At 41.0% G+C, this 16,773-nt stretch overlaps 1 protein-coding gene across 3 annotated transcripts in view; it reads right to left on the reverse strand.

Annotated features, from left to right (window-relative positions):
- The window catches only part of SLC11A2 (solute carrier family 11 (proton-coupled divalent metal ion transporter), member 2), a 52,344-nt gene that overhangs the window by 5,521 nt on the left and 30,050 nt on the right, over nucleotides 1-16,773 (reverse strand). For 2 of the 3 annotated variants that reach the window (XM_008568982.1, XM_008568983.1), the window contains 15 exons: nucleotides 13,136-13,207; nucleotides 11,598-11,746; nucleotides 10,947-11,072; nucleotides 10,429-10,548; nucleotides 8,800-8,906; nucleotides 8,206-8,276; nucleotides 8,031-8,098; nucleotides 6,799-6,954; nucleotides 5,958-6,116; nucleotides 5,062-5,148; nucleotides 4,104-4,223; nucleotides 3,808-3,957; nucleotides 3,201-3,274; nucleotides 2,458-2,611; nucleotides 493-546 (listed from right to left, as the gene is read on the reverse strand). In XM_008568982.1, coding sequence (XP_008567204.1) covers nucleotides 493-546; nucleotides 2,458-2,611; nucleotides 3,201-3,274; nucleotides 3,808-3,957; nucleotides 4,104-4,223; nucleotides 5,062-5,148; nucleotides 5,958-6,116; nucleotides 6,799-6,954; nucleotides 8,031-8,098; nucleotides 8,206-8,276; nucleotides 8,800-8,906; nucleotides 10,429-10,548; nucleotides 10,947-11,072; nucleotides 11,598-11,746; nucleotides 13,136-13,169 — 1,629 coding nt within the window. In that variant the 5' untranslated portion in view covers nucleotides 13,170-13,207. The remainder of the gene's footprint in view (nucleotides 1-492; nucleotides 547-2,457; nucleotides 2,612-3,200; nucleotides 3,275-3,807; nucleotides 3,958-4,103; nucleotides 4,224-5,061; nucleotides 5,149-5,957; nucleotides 6,117-6,798; nucleotides 6,955-8,030; nucleotides 8,099-8,205; nucleotides 8,277-8,799; nucleotides 8,907-10,428; nucleotides 10,549-10,946; nucleotides 11,073-11,597; nucleotides 11,747-13,135; nucleotides 13,208-16,773) is intronic. The other variant, XM_008568984.1, reaches the window with a different exon arrangement.

Consider the following 16,773-nt stretch of genomic DNA (forward strand, 5'->3'; position numbering starts at 1 on the left):
ATAATGTATGCTATACGAAGTTATTACGGGATCCGAACCCTCGGCGGGAGCGCCACCATGCTTCCCAAGCGGCGCACTGTAGCAGTGCACCACCGGGCCGGCCCAAATATATTGCATTTTCTGTTTTTTTTTTAAACATATAGCCTGATTCAAGAATCATGCATAGAGAATTATCTCTCAAAAGGATAAAAGAAGTTGACCCTTGGGCAGCTACTTAAGAGTTTAGTGTTGGAATGATAGCAGCAAGTCAGCTTTTAAAAGATCCTACCTAATCCAGCTCCCAGGTTAGGAGGTCAGAAAGAAAAAATTCCATCTTTCAAACATATGAAACAAAGTCTTTCCCAGCCAGTAGTCGGTTTTGGCCATGTTCACACACTAAACCATAGAAACACACTGGCTCTGATGGCTACCTGTGGAAGACAGACTAATCTTTGTTTACTTAGTATAGCCACTGGTGGCTTCTTCGGTCAGCAGGACTTTAGAGATGCTTACCGTGTGCCCACAGTCCAGGAAGGACATGCCCAAAGCAATCAAACATTGCCAAATCTGAAAAATAAAATATGGTCATCATCTACCACGCTCTTTGAAGAGCCTCTTACCCACCATGACTGCACTACTCAAATGTAAACCTGCTCCCTTCCTTCAATGTCCAGCTTTGCCCATGTTCTTCTACAACTAATGGTTGCACAAGTCATTCTCCCAACCCCAAACCCCTTTCCAAACATACTAGAATCTGCCTTCCTCAATACTGACTGTTCTTACTGCTTTGTGTTTGTGGTTTGTTTCTTTTATTCAAGTGGGAGTTCCCTGAAGACCACTTTTCTTCCGCTCTCCCCACTCCTTATGCTGGGGAGAATGACTGACAGACTAATACAACTGGTGCGGTCTCCTGAACTGTCCTGTGAAGTTCTTGCTTTGGACTGAACAGCAGTAATCAACTCTAGAATCAGCCCTCACTTCTAAATATGGGTCTTCAACAACCTCACTCGTCTCAGGCCAACTGAGTACAACTTGGCACCTTCACAAACAAGTCACCTGAAGAAAGGCTTCCCCTAACTTCGACTTCCCCTAACCTCTACAGCAAAAAAAAAAATTTTTGGCAGTTGGCTGGAATGGAGATCCAACCCCTTGACCTTGGTGTAATCAGCACCACACTCTAACCAAGTGAGCCAACTGGCCAGCCCACCACAGCGAATTTTTAAAACAATTCCTGTCAAGGATATATTTTGTTACTTGGGTTTCCTTTAAGTAAGTCTGTAGATCAGGGGTCAGTATAATCTTCGTGTGCCCAAGGTTTATTGGGAAGGAAAACATTAGGGGGCTATCAATCCAGAACATAATTTTTGTTACTTGGGTTTCCTTTAAGTAAGTCTGTAGATCAGGGGTCAGTATAATCTTCATGTGCCCAAGGTTTATTGGGAAGGAAAACATTAGGGGGCTATCAATCCAGAACATAATTTTTCAATATTTACTAAAGTGATTTTCTCAATCAAGTACCCTAACCTGTGACAGGCCTTGGCAGAGGGACTAGATAAGTATTCTAGAGATCATCATCAGGTTTCCAGCCTCCACCTTTAACCATTCTCTGCAGCAGAAATGGCATAAATTCTGCTATTCCTTATCCCCATCCCTTGTGTTTTTCAGAGAAACCTGTGTAGAATAGGGAAGTGGATCTGATGTTGTTGCTTTGACTGTTTTTCATTAACATAAGCAATGTTAAAGATTTGAAAAATAGGGAAGAATGTATCCATACTCGTATCTTCCTAAAACAATTACTATTACCATTTTTACATAATTTACTCTAGACTTTAAAAAAAACTTTTAATAATCTGGATATAAATAATTTTGCATACCTTTTCTATGTAGCTATGGTTTTATAGCCATGATTTTTTAAAATGACTCTAACCCCTATACCAGTCAGCAAAAAATAAACAATCTCTGGGCTGTCCGGTTAGCTCAGTTACTTATAGCATCGTGCTGACACAATAATAGAATAATCCAATGAGAGAATATCACTATTTACTTATTTCCTGGGACAGCTAGTAAGTGGTAGAGCTGAGCTGGGCTATAAACCCACATGTGTTCCACCCCAAAGTTCTACATCACATTGCGCAGCCCCTTCTCCAACTCCACCTTCCACCACTTTCCACTCTCTACACTGCTACCCTTCTTTTAGTTCCTCAGACATATTCATACTATGCTCTCCTGTTAGAATTATTAAAAATGTAAACCATATAGAAGTGACAAATTTTAAAATGACAGATCTTAGGAACCAAAGTAAATTTTACGGTTGGAATTGTTTCATAAATAGCTGATTTCACAATTCTGTAAAACTGTCACAGTAACCTAGAGCTAGATCGCTATGTGCTCTTGGGTCAGTTCATTTCTGAATGTCAGTCAGCCCCACCTCTACTGTCCCTGATACCTGGGCCTCTGCCCGCTCCAGACTGGACTTACCAAGTAGAACACAAAGCTCAGATAAGCCACACTGACCACAGTGGCCACCACATACAAGGCCACATGCCCTAGTTCCTGGACATAAACTACTACAAAGTACATGTTGATGGAACAGATGATAAGGACCAAGATCCCGCCTGCAATCCTCCAGCCTCTGTGAAAGAAACAGCACAGTCACTGGGGGAAGAGTCCAACCTGGCCACAGACAGAAAAGGAAACTGTCTTCTCGGGTAAACAGAACAAGTTAAAGGCATTTCACAATGAACTGAAATATGGTTCTTTATATGTCCCAGATTACATTAAATGAGCCAAAGTTAGACACTGATAGGGAAAAAGAGGGAAAAATACCATCAAATAATCCTTAATATTTAAATCCCAAGAAATGCAACACACCATTTCAAATACCCCATATATCCTTTAAAGATGTATATAAAAGGTATCAGCTTATGCCTTTCTCATTAAGATCACTTAACACAGAATTAAAAATGTGATTCAGTGGCTGAAGTTGTAGAGTTAAAGCCCTAAAAGCTGAACTTTTTCCCCCAGAAATGAAAAATGTGCTTTCTCTACCTTTAGAGACCATTCGGTCTCCATTTTCTAATCCAAATAGGAAGCAGCTAGCTATCACCTCTTAAAGCATATAGTTCCCCTATATGACTCATTTCTGACTGGTCTACTGGATGAATATACCCTTTCCCCACATACCAGCTTCCCCTTTGGGGAACAAAGAGAAGTACACTCACATTCCATTGGCAAAATCTCTCATTACTGGCTGCAAGCTCGTAAGTGTCAGGATGGGTATGAGAGCAAAGGGAAGCTGGAAAAAAGAAGTAAGATCAGATAGGTCCTTGTATCATCCCAGAGAAGAACACAGCTAGTGAAATGGAAACATAAACCCTGCCTCATCTACTTTATGAGAAATAATTATTCCTATCATCCCAACATGCTCAAGCATTAAGTTGCAATCTGTCAAGCTGTCATTAACCTATCATCAATTATAATGATAAGTGTCTTTGTGTCTTTACAAATATGTATATATGACTTGTCTTCTTAACCTCCACAGGATGTAGTACAGTGTCCTACGTGTTCATTTAACATTTCCTGGATTAACGAACTGTAATTTTGTGTTCTACACGTAAGTATAGCTCATAATTCACATTCAACAGGCTTAAGAAAACAAACGATTTCTAAAAGCCTTTAGATGCTAGGGATTTCATATACATTTACTGCAGACCAACACTGCCTCTCTTTTCCTCTCAATTCTCCCCCAGCACCAGGCTTTGTACCCAAGGGCAGGACATAATGCTGCCTAACTTAATGGGATGTGAGTTTCTCCAGCTCCCTCCTCACCTGTAAGCTCTGCAGAACATTCAGGAAGTCATTCATCCCTGTTAGATGCTCTACATCTTGGAAGACAGCAACGAGCAGAGTGGGGATGATGGCAATAGAACGGGTCAGAATCACTCGGGCAAAGCGTGACCATTTTAGGTTCAGGAATCCCTGGAAGAAAACACAGGAGCAGGATGAATGTCTGGAACAGGAAACAGAAAAAGGTTTGGAGAGGTTCAGGAGAGAACTCAGAAGCATGAGATTAAGAAGGGACAAAAGGGCTGTGTCATCTCCCTCTATTGTATACCAGCATGTACCTCCATGACAAACTGGCCAGAATAGGTTCCTGTCATGGTAGAGCTCTGTCCTGCAGCCAGGATCCCCACTGCCCAGATATAGAGTGCGGCAGGCCCGAAGTAACATCCTAGCACAACGCCCTGGGGGAAGAAAGGGAGACAGATATGTTTGTGCTAATGATCTGCTTAGACAACACCCAAAATAGCATTTCTCTGTAGCATTTCTTCTTCTTCTTCTCCATGCACTACCTACATGAAGTGCTGTGCTGGGGACACTGTACCAGAAGCTAGGCTCAGGTCCTGACCCCATTCTAGAGGCTTTCAATCTAAACTTTGATGGATGCTCCTGCATTCCTCAGCCTATTCCTTTCTCTTCTCTAAGCTCCTAAAGACTTCATCTCCAACATCAATCTTAAATATTAAAAAAAAAAAAAATACCACATTTCCCAAATTATATTCCTTAACACACTATTTCAGAAAATGATAATAGGAGTACAGGGAAAGGTCAAATAAATTTGAGAAATGGGAAATGTTGCCAACTATATATTCTACTTTGGGAGGATGACAATGAAACCAGCATAAAGGGACTGAGAGATCCCAGAAAATGATAATAGGAGTACAGGGAAAGGTCAAATAAATTTGAGGAATGGGAAATGTTGCAAACTATATATTCTACTTTGGGAGGATGACAATGAAACCAGCATAAAGGGACTGAGAGATCCCATAAAGAACACTTTCTTTAGTCACCCCAATTAAAATTCTGTAGAACAAGTTTGGGAATTGCTACTGTACAATCCTTCTTTCAACTGATCTTCTATTTCCTCCCATGTAATCCAAAATTCTTATCTGGTGTCTGAACCTCTGAAATAAATGACACTCCCGAGAGGATATGCTCAGATCTGAAATGAACTCACAAAAAGGACCAGGTAATATGCTAAGAATATTGATTCATGAACGAAGATCACAAATCTGAACTTACCCCTTTGTAGATGTCCACAGCCAGTGTTGAGTTATCATTAGGAAAGAGGCCAGCATGGGGACTGCTGCTATTTTTACAGACTTCAACCTAGAACCCAAAGTAGTTTACGAACAACTTTTGTTTTATAAGCAAGGACCAGATAAGAGCTCTCCTACAGATCACACAGACATCTATGAGAGGTAGCTGGACAGAAAACACTGGATACAGGTTGTGATGTGGGCACAGACTGGCAGTAATGTCATTTGTGATCTCCCTCCATAATCTTTCTACACCCCACATCATCAAAAATATTTACTGAGTTAGAGTATGCAAAATAATACAAAAATGCTGGGGCATTTTAAATGACAGGAGGAGAGGCTCTTAAGAATGCTTCAAACATAGAAGATGCCCAGACTAAGGAGCCCTTAGTCAAGTCAGAGCCAGGAGTCAGAGGTCCTGTTGATGGACAACAAGTGGTGATCACTCAGGAATCAAGAGGATACAGAATTCAAATGATAAAACAAAGTTCTGTCCTAGTCACAGTTTCTGTTTTCTGTTTATTGACTCTTCCCAACCTGTCCTCGTCATCAAATGGCAGGACTGGCAAGCAAGCCGACAGAAGCTGATACACAAGAAACAAAACGGAATGACCAAGAGCCAAACAGACGTGAGGCTACTAACACAACAGCATGAGGCAGTCTGCAGTCTGAGTTAAGCTCCCTTCCCAGGGACCCATCTTTCCCCGCCTTGGGCAGCCCCCAGACCATAGACTCTGATTGGTGCAGAGTGATTTTAGGGGGTAGTATTGAGGCTAGAGATCTATTCCTCTGGGCTCCAAGTCATTGTATTTTCCTACCCCATTCCAGCCTTCACTTTATCCTCACATTCACTACCACTCACAACTCTGCCTTACTCACCACCTGCTCGTTGGTTTTCTCAAAAAATGCTTCGGCAAAGACGGAGACGACAAAGACATTGATGATGAAGGAAACAAAGAGAGCAATGCAGGATTCAATGAAAAAGTACTTATTGGCTTCTTGAACTTCCTGCTTATTGGCCCGGTTTACCTGTCTAGACTAGAGAGATAACAGCAGCAGTCATTTTTTGACAGAACAAGTTTCCTTGTAACATTTCAGAAGTTTGGAGTCAGCTGATAGATTTAGAGAGCAAACAATTGACCAGATGAAATGTGAGAGATCCAACACTCACCTACATCCTAGTTCATTAAGCGATTAAGAACTCCATGCCCTTTGATGGCATTGTACATTACCCAAATAGGGAACAGTGACTAAGTGACTACAGAGCTCTCAGTTATTGTGGCTGGAAGGACCATTGACCTACAAAAACAACTTGATTTCAGTCTGAAGGTGTGAATAACCCTAATTATAAAGGTCTCTGAAATCTCCCAGCAAACTACTGTATAAGACTGACCAGTAAAAGCCCAGTTGGGCTCCTTTACTCCTGACCTCTACAGACCCACTCAGGCCTTTGTGATTTAAACACAAGAAGCCTGGTATACTATCAGGCCTTTTATGAAAAACTTTAGTCCCAGATTCTTTCTGTGGCGTCAGTAATCCCTGGTCAGTTTGGTGACAGAAATAAAGTCCAAGCATGTGGAGTTTATAAATGTCCATCCTTGGAAAATACCTTGCTCCTACAGGGCTTTAACAGTTGTAAACTAAGTTTGTGCTCCTTGTAATTAAAGGAAAACATCCCATGAACTATCTAGGAGGCCACTGACACAAGGGTTGTGCTCACCTTGACTAAGGCAGAATGCAGGTACATGTTGTGTGGCATGATGACAGCTCCCACGATGCCCACAGCCTGCTCAATCTGTGGGGTGCGACAGCCTGAACAGGATGGCACAAACATGCCCTTGAGTACCTGGCTCTGGCTGGGTTTCACTGTAACATACTAGATACCAACATAACAACTATTAGCCTTTACTGAAACATGAGACCGGAGGAGTAATATAGTACTAGGGAACGCTCAGAATCCTGTGCTCCTTACAACCCTTTCTTCTGCGACAACTACCTAGAATAACAAGAAATACATAACCATCAAAAAACCAACCAACATTACGGGCTTACTACCAGGGGTCAGAGAATTCAGGACTGAAGTATCCAGATATTTTATATTATATTTTAGATATACAAAACAGATGTGTACAGGACATAAAGAAATAAAATGGCTGCTAAGGGCCCTACTGTTATTAGCTTCATAATAACTCCTATGAGACAGATCCAAGAATATAGAATCAATTCTTGATTATCTGCACTTATCATGCTTCTGTTTACCTACAATCATGTTTACCGCTACTGTGTAGTGACTCATTCATAAACACTTCTCATACATACTTGTTCCCAGTTCAGCATTTCTCTTGGAAGTCATAGGCCAAGACACATAATCAACTCATAGATTAGATATATTTTTTAAAGTTCAGCCAGGCCAGCAAGCAGAAATCAGTTTATAACACTAGACATAGAAAAATACCGTTACTGCAAATATGGTACTAATTTGTAGGAATGTCTGGGTTGGGGCACCAAACCAGGAAATGTCCACTATATCCCCTAAAATTCATCAACTGTTTTAATCCAGTTAAAGTTGAAGCTGTAATTAATATAAACCAGAGTAGGCAAAAATAACCCTTAAATGTTAACAACCAAGAATAAGCCTGCAACCTCCATCCTAGGCTGTTCTGTTGTCAGAATGGCCAACATGGCATAGGGGAGTCTAGACTGGAAAGTCCTAGAAAGTGTAGTAATCTTTGACCTAGGCCTTCCTGCACACTAATCTTTGCTATATAGCATATCCTTCAAAATTGGCCCAGGGCTAAATTGGCTTTTTGTTGATACATGCAATACAATTAAACCATACTAACATTATTACTGTCTATTATAATAAGAAGGCTAAAAATAAACCAAAATAAAAAAACAAAAAACAGCAAAAAGCTTGTTTTAAAAGGCTAATGAATAGCCTGTACCACTTGCCTCATATCCAAATGTAAGGGCCATAACAGTGATGAGAAAGCCAAAAAATGCTTCTAGCTTCCGCAAGCCTAAAGGGGAAAATGCAGCAGTGAGCTCACATAAGGCAGACTTCCCCATCAGCCACATGATGGAAAACAGCTCCTCTGACTGACCCCTCCACTCCCACTCTCCTTACCATATTTGTCCAAAAAGAGAAATACAAAGGTATCTGCAATGGTGATGAGAACTCCACCCCATAAAGGAACCCTAGGTCAGAGATAAGAAATGGAGATTAAAGGAAAGAAAGGAAACACTGGAAACACTTTCTTCCCAATAGCTCTCCAGATACAGAACACTTGGAAAAGCTAGGACTTGGGGGAGGAAGGACGGTGGCAGGAAGCCAAGCCTTGGGTAGTTTAAGATCAGGGGACCAATTTAATTACATTCATTCAAACTTTGATTGAGAGTCTACTATGTCAGACATTTAGGATACAAAAATGAAAAGTATGAGTCTTACCCTCGAGAAGCTATCTAGTGGGATAAACTGACATATACATAAATAACTGTAATACAAAATGCCACACAGTCTATAATAAAGGTATGTATAATCCACCATGGGAACAGAGATGTAGAGAGCTTACACCTGCCAGGGGAGAGGAAGGTAAGGTTCCACAGAAGAAATTACACTTGAGTTGAATCTTGAAAATTGAAAATGAGTTGGGTTTTGTTTTTACCTTTGCTTTGAAATCCAACAAAACACTTATTACTTTCTAGAGGAAAATCCCCTCACCTTCCTACAGACAGGAGATTGATGGCAATGGCTGAGCCAATGACTTCTTGCATATCTGAGCCAATGATAGCCAACTCCACCATCAGCCATAGGATGATTCGTGGGACCTAAACACCAAATAGTAGAAAGATACAGTTCTGCTTAATCATTTCTGAGAACTTTTTCCATAGTTTTGAATTCACATTTTGGCACTGACCCATAAACTGTCCTTTATAAGCCTCTAGACTACAGACGAAATACCAGAACTTGGCTCCACTTGGCCCATCATTGCACCGTGGCCCCAGGCTAGAGAAGGAAAGTGGCTTCCATGTGGTAGAGTCTATGAATCAAAGTCAAGGCAGCAATGGATCTTACTTTTTTCTCTCTTCTTTCCACTAAAGAGAGGAATGGAATTTTCATTCACTAATTTCCACTTAATTTCCTGCCTACAAACAATCCTAAAAGTTTTAGGGGAGAATAAGGATGCTAATATGTTAAAAAAAATAGGCGTCAAGAGAATAGGAAATGTTCACAGAGGAAAGCATCTATCCTGACCACAGATGAGGAGACAAAACAAACACGAAAAGGCTGGAGTCATAATCTGACCAAACAGTCCAGCTGAAAGATAGATTTAGTTATGCTGACTCACTGAAGCCAGAAAAAACACCTCCAAATACCTACTATCCAAAAAATTTCTTGTCACAAAAAACTGTTAACATGCTTGAAGAAAGAGAAGCTGAAAGAAATTGTAAATTACTGGGCCGGCCTGTGGCTCAATCGGGAGAGTGCGGTGCTGATAACACCAAGGCCCCGGGTTCGGATCCCATATAGGGATGGCCAGTTGGCTCACTGGGTGAGCGTGGTGCTGACAACACCAAGTCAAGGGTTAAGATCCCCTTACCGGTCATCTTTTAAAAAAAAAGAAATTGTAAATTACTAAGGTGTTTTTTTTTTTTTAAGCAGATAAGGATACTCTCTGCTCACAGCCAGGAAAAGAGATCAGATATTTAAAACAAACCAGAGGAAGATCACTATCTCATCTAAGGATGAAGCCAGATTAAAACTGTCTTCCAGATATAGGGTTCATTCCTGCCTTATTAGGTAGCAATAAGAAAGGCCCAAAATATCCAGAAGGAAGCTGTAGAGGACAATATAACCTCCAGGGTCAGGGTTAACTGAAAAATGATTATTAGAAAATCCAAAGATCCTGCCACATACAGTTTGTAGTAAAAGGAAATAAACTTACCTTTTTCAAAGGGATAGCAAAGTCAAACAAAAAGTAACAGAAACTGATGAAGTAACATGGAGGTATGAATAAACGTGCTCAGAGATAACACCCTCCCTCCCTCATGCGCTGGGCACTGCTAGATGCCAGAAGGTAGAGTAAATGGTAAATGTTTATTCGAACAAAGTTTTTCTAAGAAAACCTTCTGGGGAAAAAGTGAATCTCAAGCTACATTATGAAGGGAGGGGAAAAACATGGCTTGGCAGCAAGAGGACCTGTACAATTTTCCTTGATACTCCGGTCTTCAGGGTCACAGAACCCCAAGTCCTCCATTGTCTCAGTATATGGTAAAGCCAGCACATATTGCCAGATACACAGATTCCTATGATATGGGTGAGAGACAAACAGGAAAGTACTTTGCTCACCTTGGGATACTGACGGTGACACACTTCAGCAAGATGCAGCCCAGTGACCACTCCCAGTCTAGCTGCAAGGCGCTGGAGCAGCAGCCCCACGATGGTGGACAACAGAAGGATCCAGAGCAACTAAGAACAAAATCCCCCCATAACACTCATTCGACAATGGATTTTTTTGTTTGGTTGTTTGCCAAAGTGAATGGGAAACACTACATTCAGGAAAGAGCCCAGGTCAGAAATCAAATGACTTGAGTTCTATATCAGGTTCTCCACGTGACCTACTAGGTCACCTTGTACCCTTCTGAGCCTCAGTTTCTCCCATCTGCAGTTTCTCCTTTGTTTAAGGAAACTATATGGATAAATAAAATAAAAGACCAGATGGGAATTACTTTACACATAAAGTGTCACTGCCAATTAAATATATGCATGTAGCTCCTGAGGCTGCTATCCAATAGACAGTGTAGAGGAAAGGATGTGAGAGTGTATTGTATGTGTTTAAAAGGACAGGCGTAGGACTAGATATTCACCTTAAAACCAGCCACTGCTCCAGACTGCAAATCGGATTCGATGTTTCCTGGATCTAGGTAGGCAATGCTCATAAGAAAGCCTGGTCCCGTGAAAGCCCAGAGTTTACGAAAGCTAAAACAAGAGTACTATACAAGAGAGGAAAAGATATCAAACTGAGTGTTACCTCCAAACTACTAACCTAATTTATCTGTTATCACATATGAAGCAACATTACCAGCTTCATAAGAACAAAGAATTTAGGATGTTGTCTAAGATTCACTTCCGTCTTATCCACTTTTTATTATTAAGCTGGCCACTACTCTGTCCAAGTGACAACCCTTCTCTTACCTGCTTTTTCCATCAGCCTTTCATTCTAAAACCAGAGAAATAATATCAGTACCTATGTCCAACCACTACCCAAACAGGACAGGAGCCGCTCTTAAAAAAAAGGAAACATGACTAAAAAAAAAATGGTCGTACTACTGCCATGTAGCAACTATTTTTAAGACCCTTGTTTTCCTTTAACAGTTTTTATTCATTCTGATTTTAAAAATTCAGTTGTCAGAGACTGCCTGCCAAAATTAGGCCTGAGGCTGTTAAGCTTGAGTCATCTAGTAGATCTTTCTATCATAGTAAATAGACAATAGCTCCTCCAAGGAGCTGTCACTAACTTCCTCCTTTGGGATGGTGATCTTCTCATCAAAGTAGGTGGCAAACGGCTCATCTGAGTGCCCGGTAGATTGCGAAAGAGAGGAGTTACTGTAGGCAGGGTTGATGGCACCAAGACTGGCAGAGTCCCCATGATCTCCAGAAGCATTGTCTGAATGAACAGATTTGAGAGGAAATTCATAAAAATGAACAAAATACACTAACAACTCTTCAGTAATACTGAAATTAAATTTAATACCGCAATGCACAAGAGACCAACCTGACTCTAGCTCATTTTTAATAACTTATTCTTATCTATATTTTATAATACATTTATTTTTTGAATAGGTACACATTTATATGGTTAAAAATTCAAGAAATACAAAAAATACAAGAAAGCCTACTCTAAAAAATTGCCTTCTCATCCCTGCCCCCCAGTTTTAACACTAGTCTCACAACTTCTATTCCTGCTTGGTAATTTTCAAACAATTTCATTTTTCCTCTAAAAACACTGACATCTAGGGCTCGAAATATAACATTCCCAGACCAGCTCCAATAACCTAAAATTCTAACTTTTAAAAGAACAAGGTTATATTATACTGAATGTTCCTCCCCATTATTTTGGTAGCACTTACTCAAAGTATTGTCCTTGAACATTATACCTCTTTCAAGCTTCTCAAAAAATGTACAAGTTGCAAAATCCTGTCATAGTTCAAGCTAAAATCTGCAGCTGTAGGGAAACCACCAAGCAGGAACTCTCCATCCTGACTAAGCCCTGCAGTGAATAGATGCTAGTCATGGGGTGCCAGCACCCTGTGACAACAGGGCTCGTTTCAGACTGATATCAGTGTTTGCCCAAGTCCTGCATTTTGCAGTTAATCTTAAATGCAGGGAGGGGAAAGTCTGGGAAAAAAGGGCTAATCTGCCAGACATATACAAAGTCCAGTCTGCTGCAGCCATCAAATGGCTATTTTGAACCACAAAGCTCTAATCTCTATATTTCCAATAAATTCTTACAACCTCCAATTAGAAAAACAAGAGCTTTCTTTCTATAGGGAGCTGACCCACATCACCTTAATTAAGTGACCCTGAAATTGATGAGGAAATTTATAGAAAAGGAATGGAAATTCCAAAGGGGGAGCTCAGATTTAGGAAGGACTAGTCAAAGCACTCAAGAAGCTCCAATCAAATATAGAGTATAAGGTACTTGTCCTGCATTTTACTGTTTCTCATATCTGAAGCATGAGGAAGTGTAACAAGCAGCTAAAGCCCTCCAGAGTTATTATGCCAGGTCTGGGAATCATACTGCCTTTGCAAACATTACCACTATAGAAACCAAACTTGTAGCTAATCTTGGCTTAACTCAGAATTGGAAATAAGACAGGAGGCAGGTCTCTGTGGTTATAAATCCATTTTCATTTACGGCCTGGCACCAGATGGTGACTTCTGCATGGAGGTGTTGGAATAGATGAACCAAGAGAGAAAATATGGTAAATTTCTGTTACTGACACAAGCCTAATTCCAAACAAAAATTAGACAATAACACAAAGCTATAAATTACCATCTGACATCTTCTGTTCAGGACCCAATACCATGGTGGAGACCTGAGTGCCTGAGTTCTTAGAATAGGATTCTGGAAAGGAGAAAAGGGAGGGAGAGGAATTAGCAAGATGAACTAACAACTTCAGAACAAGCATTTTGTTATTCTATATGATTGAACCCTTACTATGTGAAAAAAAAAATTCTTTTACTGAATTAGATAAACTTGAAAATAATTAGTTTTCAAAATATATTAAACAGAAATAGAAAAGTCTTAGTCACATCTTTGCTGGCAAGACTTAAAAACAAAATTGAAGCAAAAGGTATTTTTGTGAGATAGGCAAATATATTTTAATAAGCATCCACAGAAAGGCTGCTAGACAATTACACAGTCTCTGTCTTTGCTTTCAGATTGCCCCAAATATCTAAAAACAGACTGATTTCCCCCAATTGTATGTGCTTTTAAGACAAAGGATCTATAACTCTTTGCTCTAACTAACCATTTAAGCTCATGGTTCAATCTTCTGGAAAGGGTAGGAAAAAGCACCATACCAGCATACTGGCAGTGGAGGTCCACTATTGTGTAGCCTCATATTTCCCTGAGGAGACTTCAGCTGTAGTGTTCAGGCCTCATTCTCCAACTCTCTGACAACTGGGAGAACAAACTAACCACCTACAACCCAGCCCCCTCCTCGGATCTTAAGGAGAGCTGAGGCACCAGCAGAACTCGGCATAGTCTGCAGGTGCCAGCAGCACTAGCACTTACACTTATCTAGGGCCTGCAGTAAGCAAACTGCGCAGGGAGGCGGGGGGGGGGGGATACTCAGATGTCCAATATCATGATGAGTTAATTTTAACTTGGGGGAGAGGTGGCATACCAAGCCCTTTGGCCACAAATCTATGGCATATTCTCCAGTCAGCCTCACTAACAAGGCTGATTTTTAAAATTTCGATCTACTTATTATGGAGCCTGCTTCTCAGTTGATTCCAAATTTATAAGGTGAAGTACAAGGTAATATTTATTGACACCCCCCTTAAACCCCAACAATATCTCTCCTACTGAAAATGTGATAAACATTCCCTCAGCCATCTTCTACCGCTTAAATATATTCTACTCTTGTCCCTTATGTTGCTCCTATCTGAACAGTCCCTTACTTCCTTTTTTGGATAAACTTTCTGTCCACCAACATATTTTATACCTATCATATAGAATTATAGAATTCAGACATGAAAGGGGTTTTTAGATTTCATATGTCTTCTGGGATATAAAACATACCACTACCTGCTAATATGGTTTTTTAGAAAAAGCTGGCACATTTTATTAACAGTAGGTGACTAATAAATACATTATGGCAGCCAATAAATTATTACAATAACTAGAGATTTATTAAACCAACAAGTCACTCTTACATAATTACAGTTAATATGGGGTGGGTGGTGGTGGCAGGGTTGAAGTGGGGACCACTGCACTTAAGCTAAGGAGGGAGTGGGGCATCCAAGCCCACCCCTGCCTGGGATGAGGCAGGGGAGGTGACCAGACAGGCCGCAGCAGAGTGGGAGGGGGGCATGGGGAGGAAGATGTTGGGAGGGCATGGTGGTGCTGAGCCATGGGACAGCTCACAATCAGTGAGGGTAGAAAAGACCAGGAAGTGAAGGGCCTGGCTGCCCAGAGCTGGGAGAGTAGACATGGGGGATGTGTGGAGGAGGGTTGAGGACAGAATGGGCTACAGGGGCAGGTGCATAAGAGCTGGTGGCTCTGCTGGGAAGCCTGTGGGTTTACGCTGGTGGTCTTGGTACACCGGGCCTGGGGATGAGAGCTGATCTTCCAGAAGGAACCCCTCTCTCACTGAGAGGGTCCAGGACTTTGAACTGAGGGTCACTCTTTCTGCTTTTGCCCCAACTTGCCCCTTCCTTGACATGGGCCTCCATCTGGTTGCAATGGGGTCTGTCTGGAGGCCCCAGCTTCACTCCCTGGGCAGAGGAGGGTTTAGGACTCTCCTCGCTGAGGAGATAGAGAATGGGGAACCCCACTATAGAACCCATCTCAGCAGCTCACACCCTGGCCTTGTCCCCTGTGCTCCTGGGACCCCTCACTCTGCATAGGCTTATGGCCCAACAGGGGAGAACTGTCTGCGGGGTGCTTGCTTTCAGCATCCCAGATTGAATCTCTGGTGACCATGGAGCCAGAGCCTCAGGTCTCAGTTTCTGAGAACTGCCAGGTTGTGCTTGAGGCTTCTGGAAGGCTCAGAGAAGAACAGAGGCAGCCAGAAGACCACCTGCTAATTTGGAAACATAATCTGTCTCTCTGTAGTCACCAATGCCAAGTATTACATTAGTGGACAACTAGCTATATCTCTCTTGTCACATTTTAAGCCACTGGATGACTAAATATCAGCCAAGAGACCCCAATAACACTGACTAAATCCAACCCCTCTTTTAGCCACGTACCTTGCCTAAGTGGGATTTATATATCTGACTACTCAGAGCAGCAGTACTCAATTGGATTCCAGTCACAGCACAGCCCATTGGCTCCCCCAAAGCCCTTTTACTTTGGTTTTACATATAATTCTAATGAGCCAGTTTATCATATTATCTTAACCCACAATAAATTAGAAACCACAAATTAGATTGGGACTATGGTTCTTACAGGAAAAGAAGAACTTGGCACACTGAGGAATGAGAAAAACTCAAGAAGCACATCAATTAATTAGTCTTGGGCTATTTGGTATGTGGCACAGGGCCCTTCCTTATACTCCTATCAGTTCTGAGAACATCTTTGTTACTAGTAAAATAACTCAAGTTTCCATTGTGGACCTGATCACCAAGAACTGATTGAATTGGATTGCTTTTGTGATGATGGCTAATATCCTATTTAAGAAGGCACACAAGTATGTAATACATGAGGAAGATTTCCATCCAAAATAGGCTTTTAAAAGTAATATTCAAAAGCAAACAATTGAGGTAGTCTGCAAATAATTTTAGACAGAAATATTTCATGATAAAATTTTAAATGACTTTTGGTGGTATTCTAAGTGATCATTCCTATACCAAGTTCATACAGAGCCAATAAAATACAAGAAGTCACTGCCATCTGATCTTTGACAAAGGCACGAAGCCTATTCATTGGGGTAGGGACTGCCTCTTCAGCAAATGGTGCTGGGATAACTGGATATCCATATGCAGGAGAATGAAACTAGACCCATACCTTTCGCCATATACTAAAATCAACTCAAAATGGATTAAGGATTTAAATATACACCCTGAAACGATAAAACTTATTGAAGAAAACATAGGACAAACACTTCAGGAAATAGGACTGGACACAGACTTCATGAATACGACCCCAAAAGCACAGGCAACCAAAGGAAAAATAAACAAATGCGATTATATCAAACTAAAAAGCTTCTGCACAGCAAAAGAAACAATTAACAGAGTTAAAAGACAACCAACAGAGTGGGAGAAAATATTTGCAAAATATACATCCGACAAAGGATTAATATCCAGAATATACAAGGAACTCAAACAAATTAACAGCAAAAAAAAAAAAAAAAAACGGGGGGGGGGAAGAAGATATAACAACTACAATTCCTTGAAGTTGATACGACAAGCAAACAGAAAGGACATTGTTGGGTGGGAGGGAGCAACCACATTGTATATCGA

This window comes from Galeopterus variegatus, unplaced genomic scaffold, assembly GCF_000696425.1.
Source record: "Galeopterus variegatus unplaced genomic scaffold, G_variegatus-3.0.2 Scaffold455, whole genome shotgun sequence".
Classification (NCBI taxonomy): domain Eukaryota; kingdom Metazoa; phylum Chordata; class Mammalia; order Dermoptera; family Cynocephalidae; genus Galeopterus; species Galeopterus variegatus.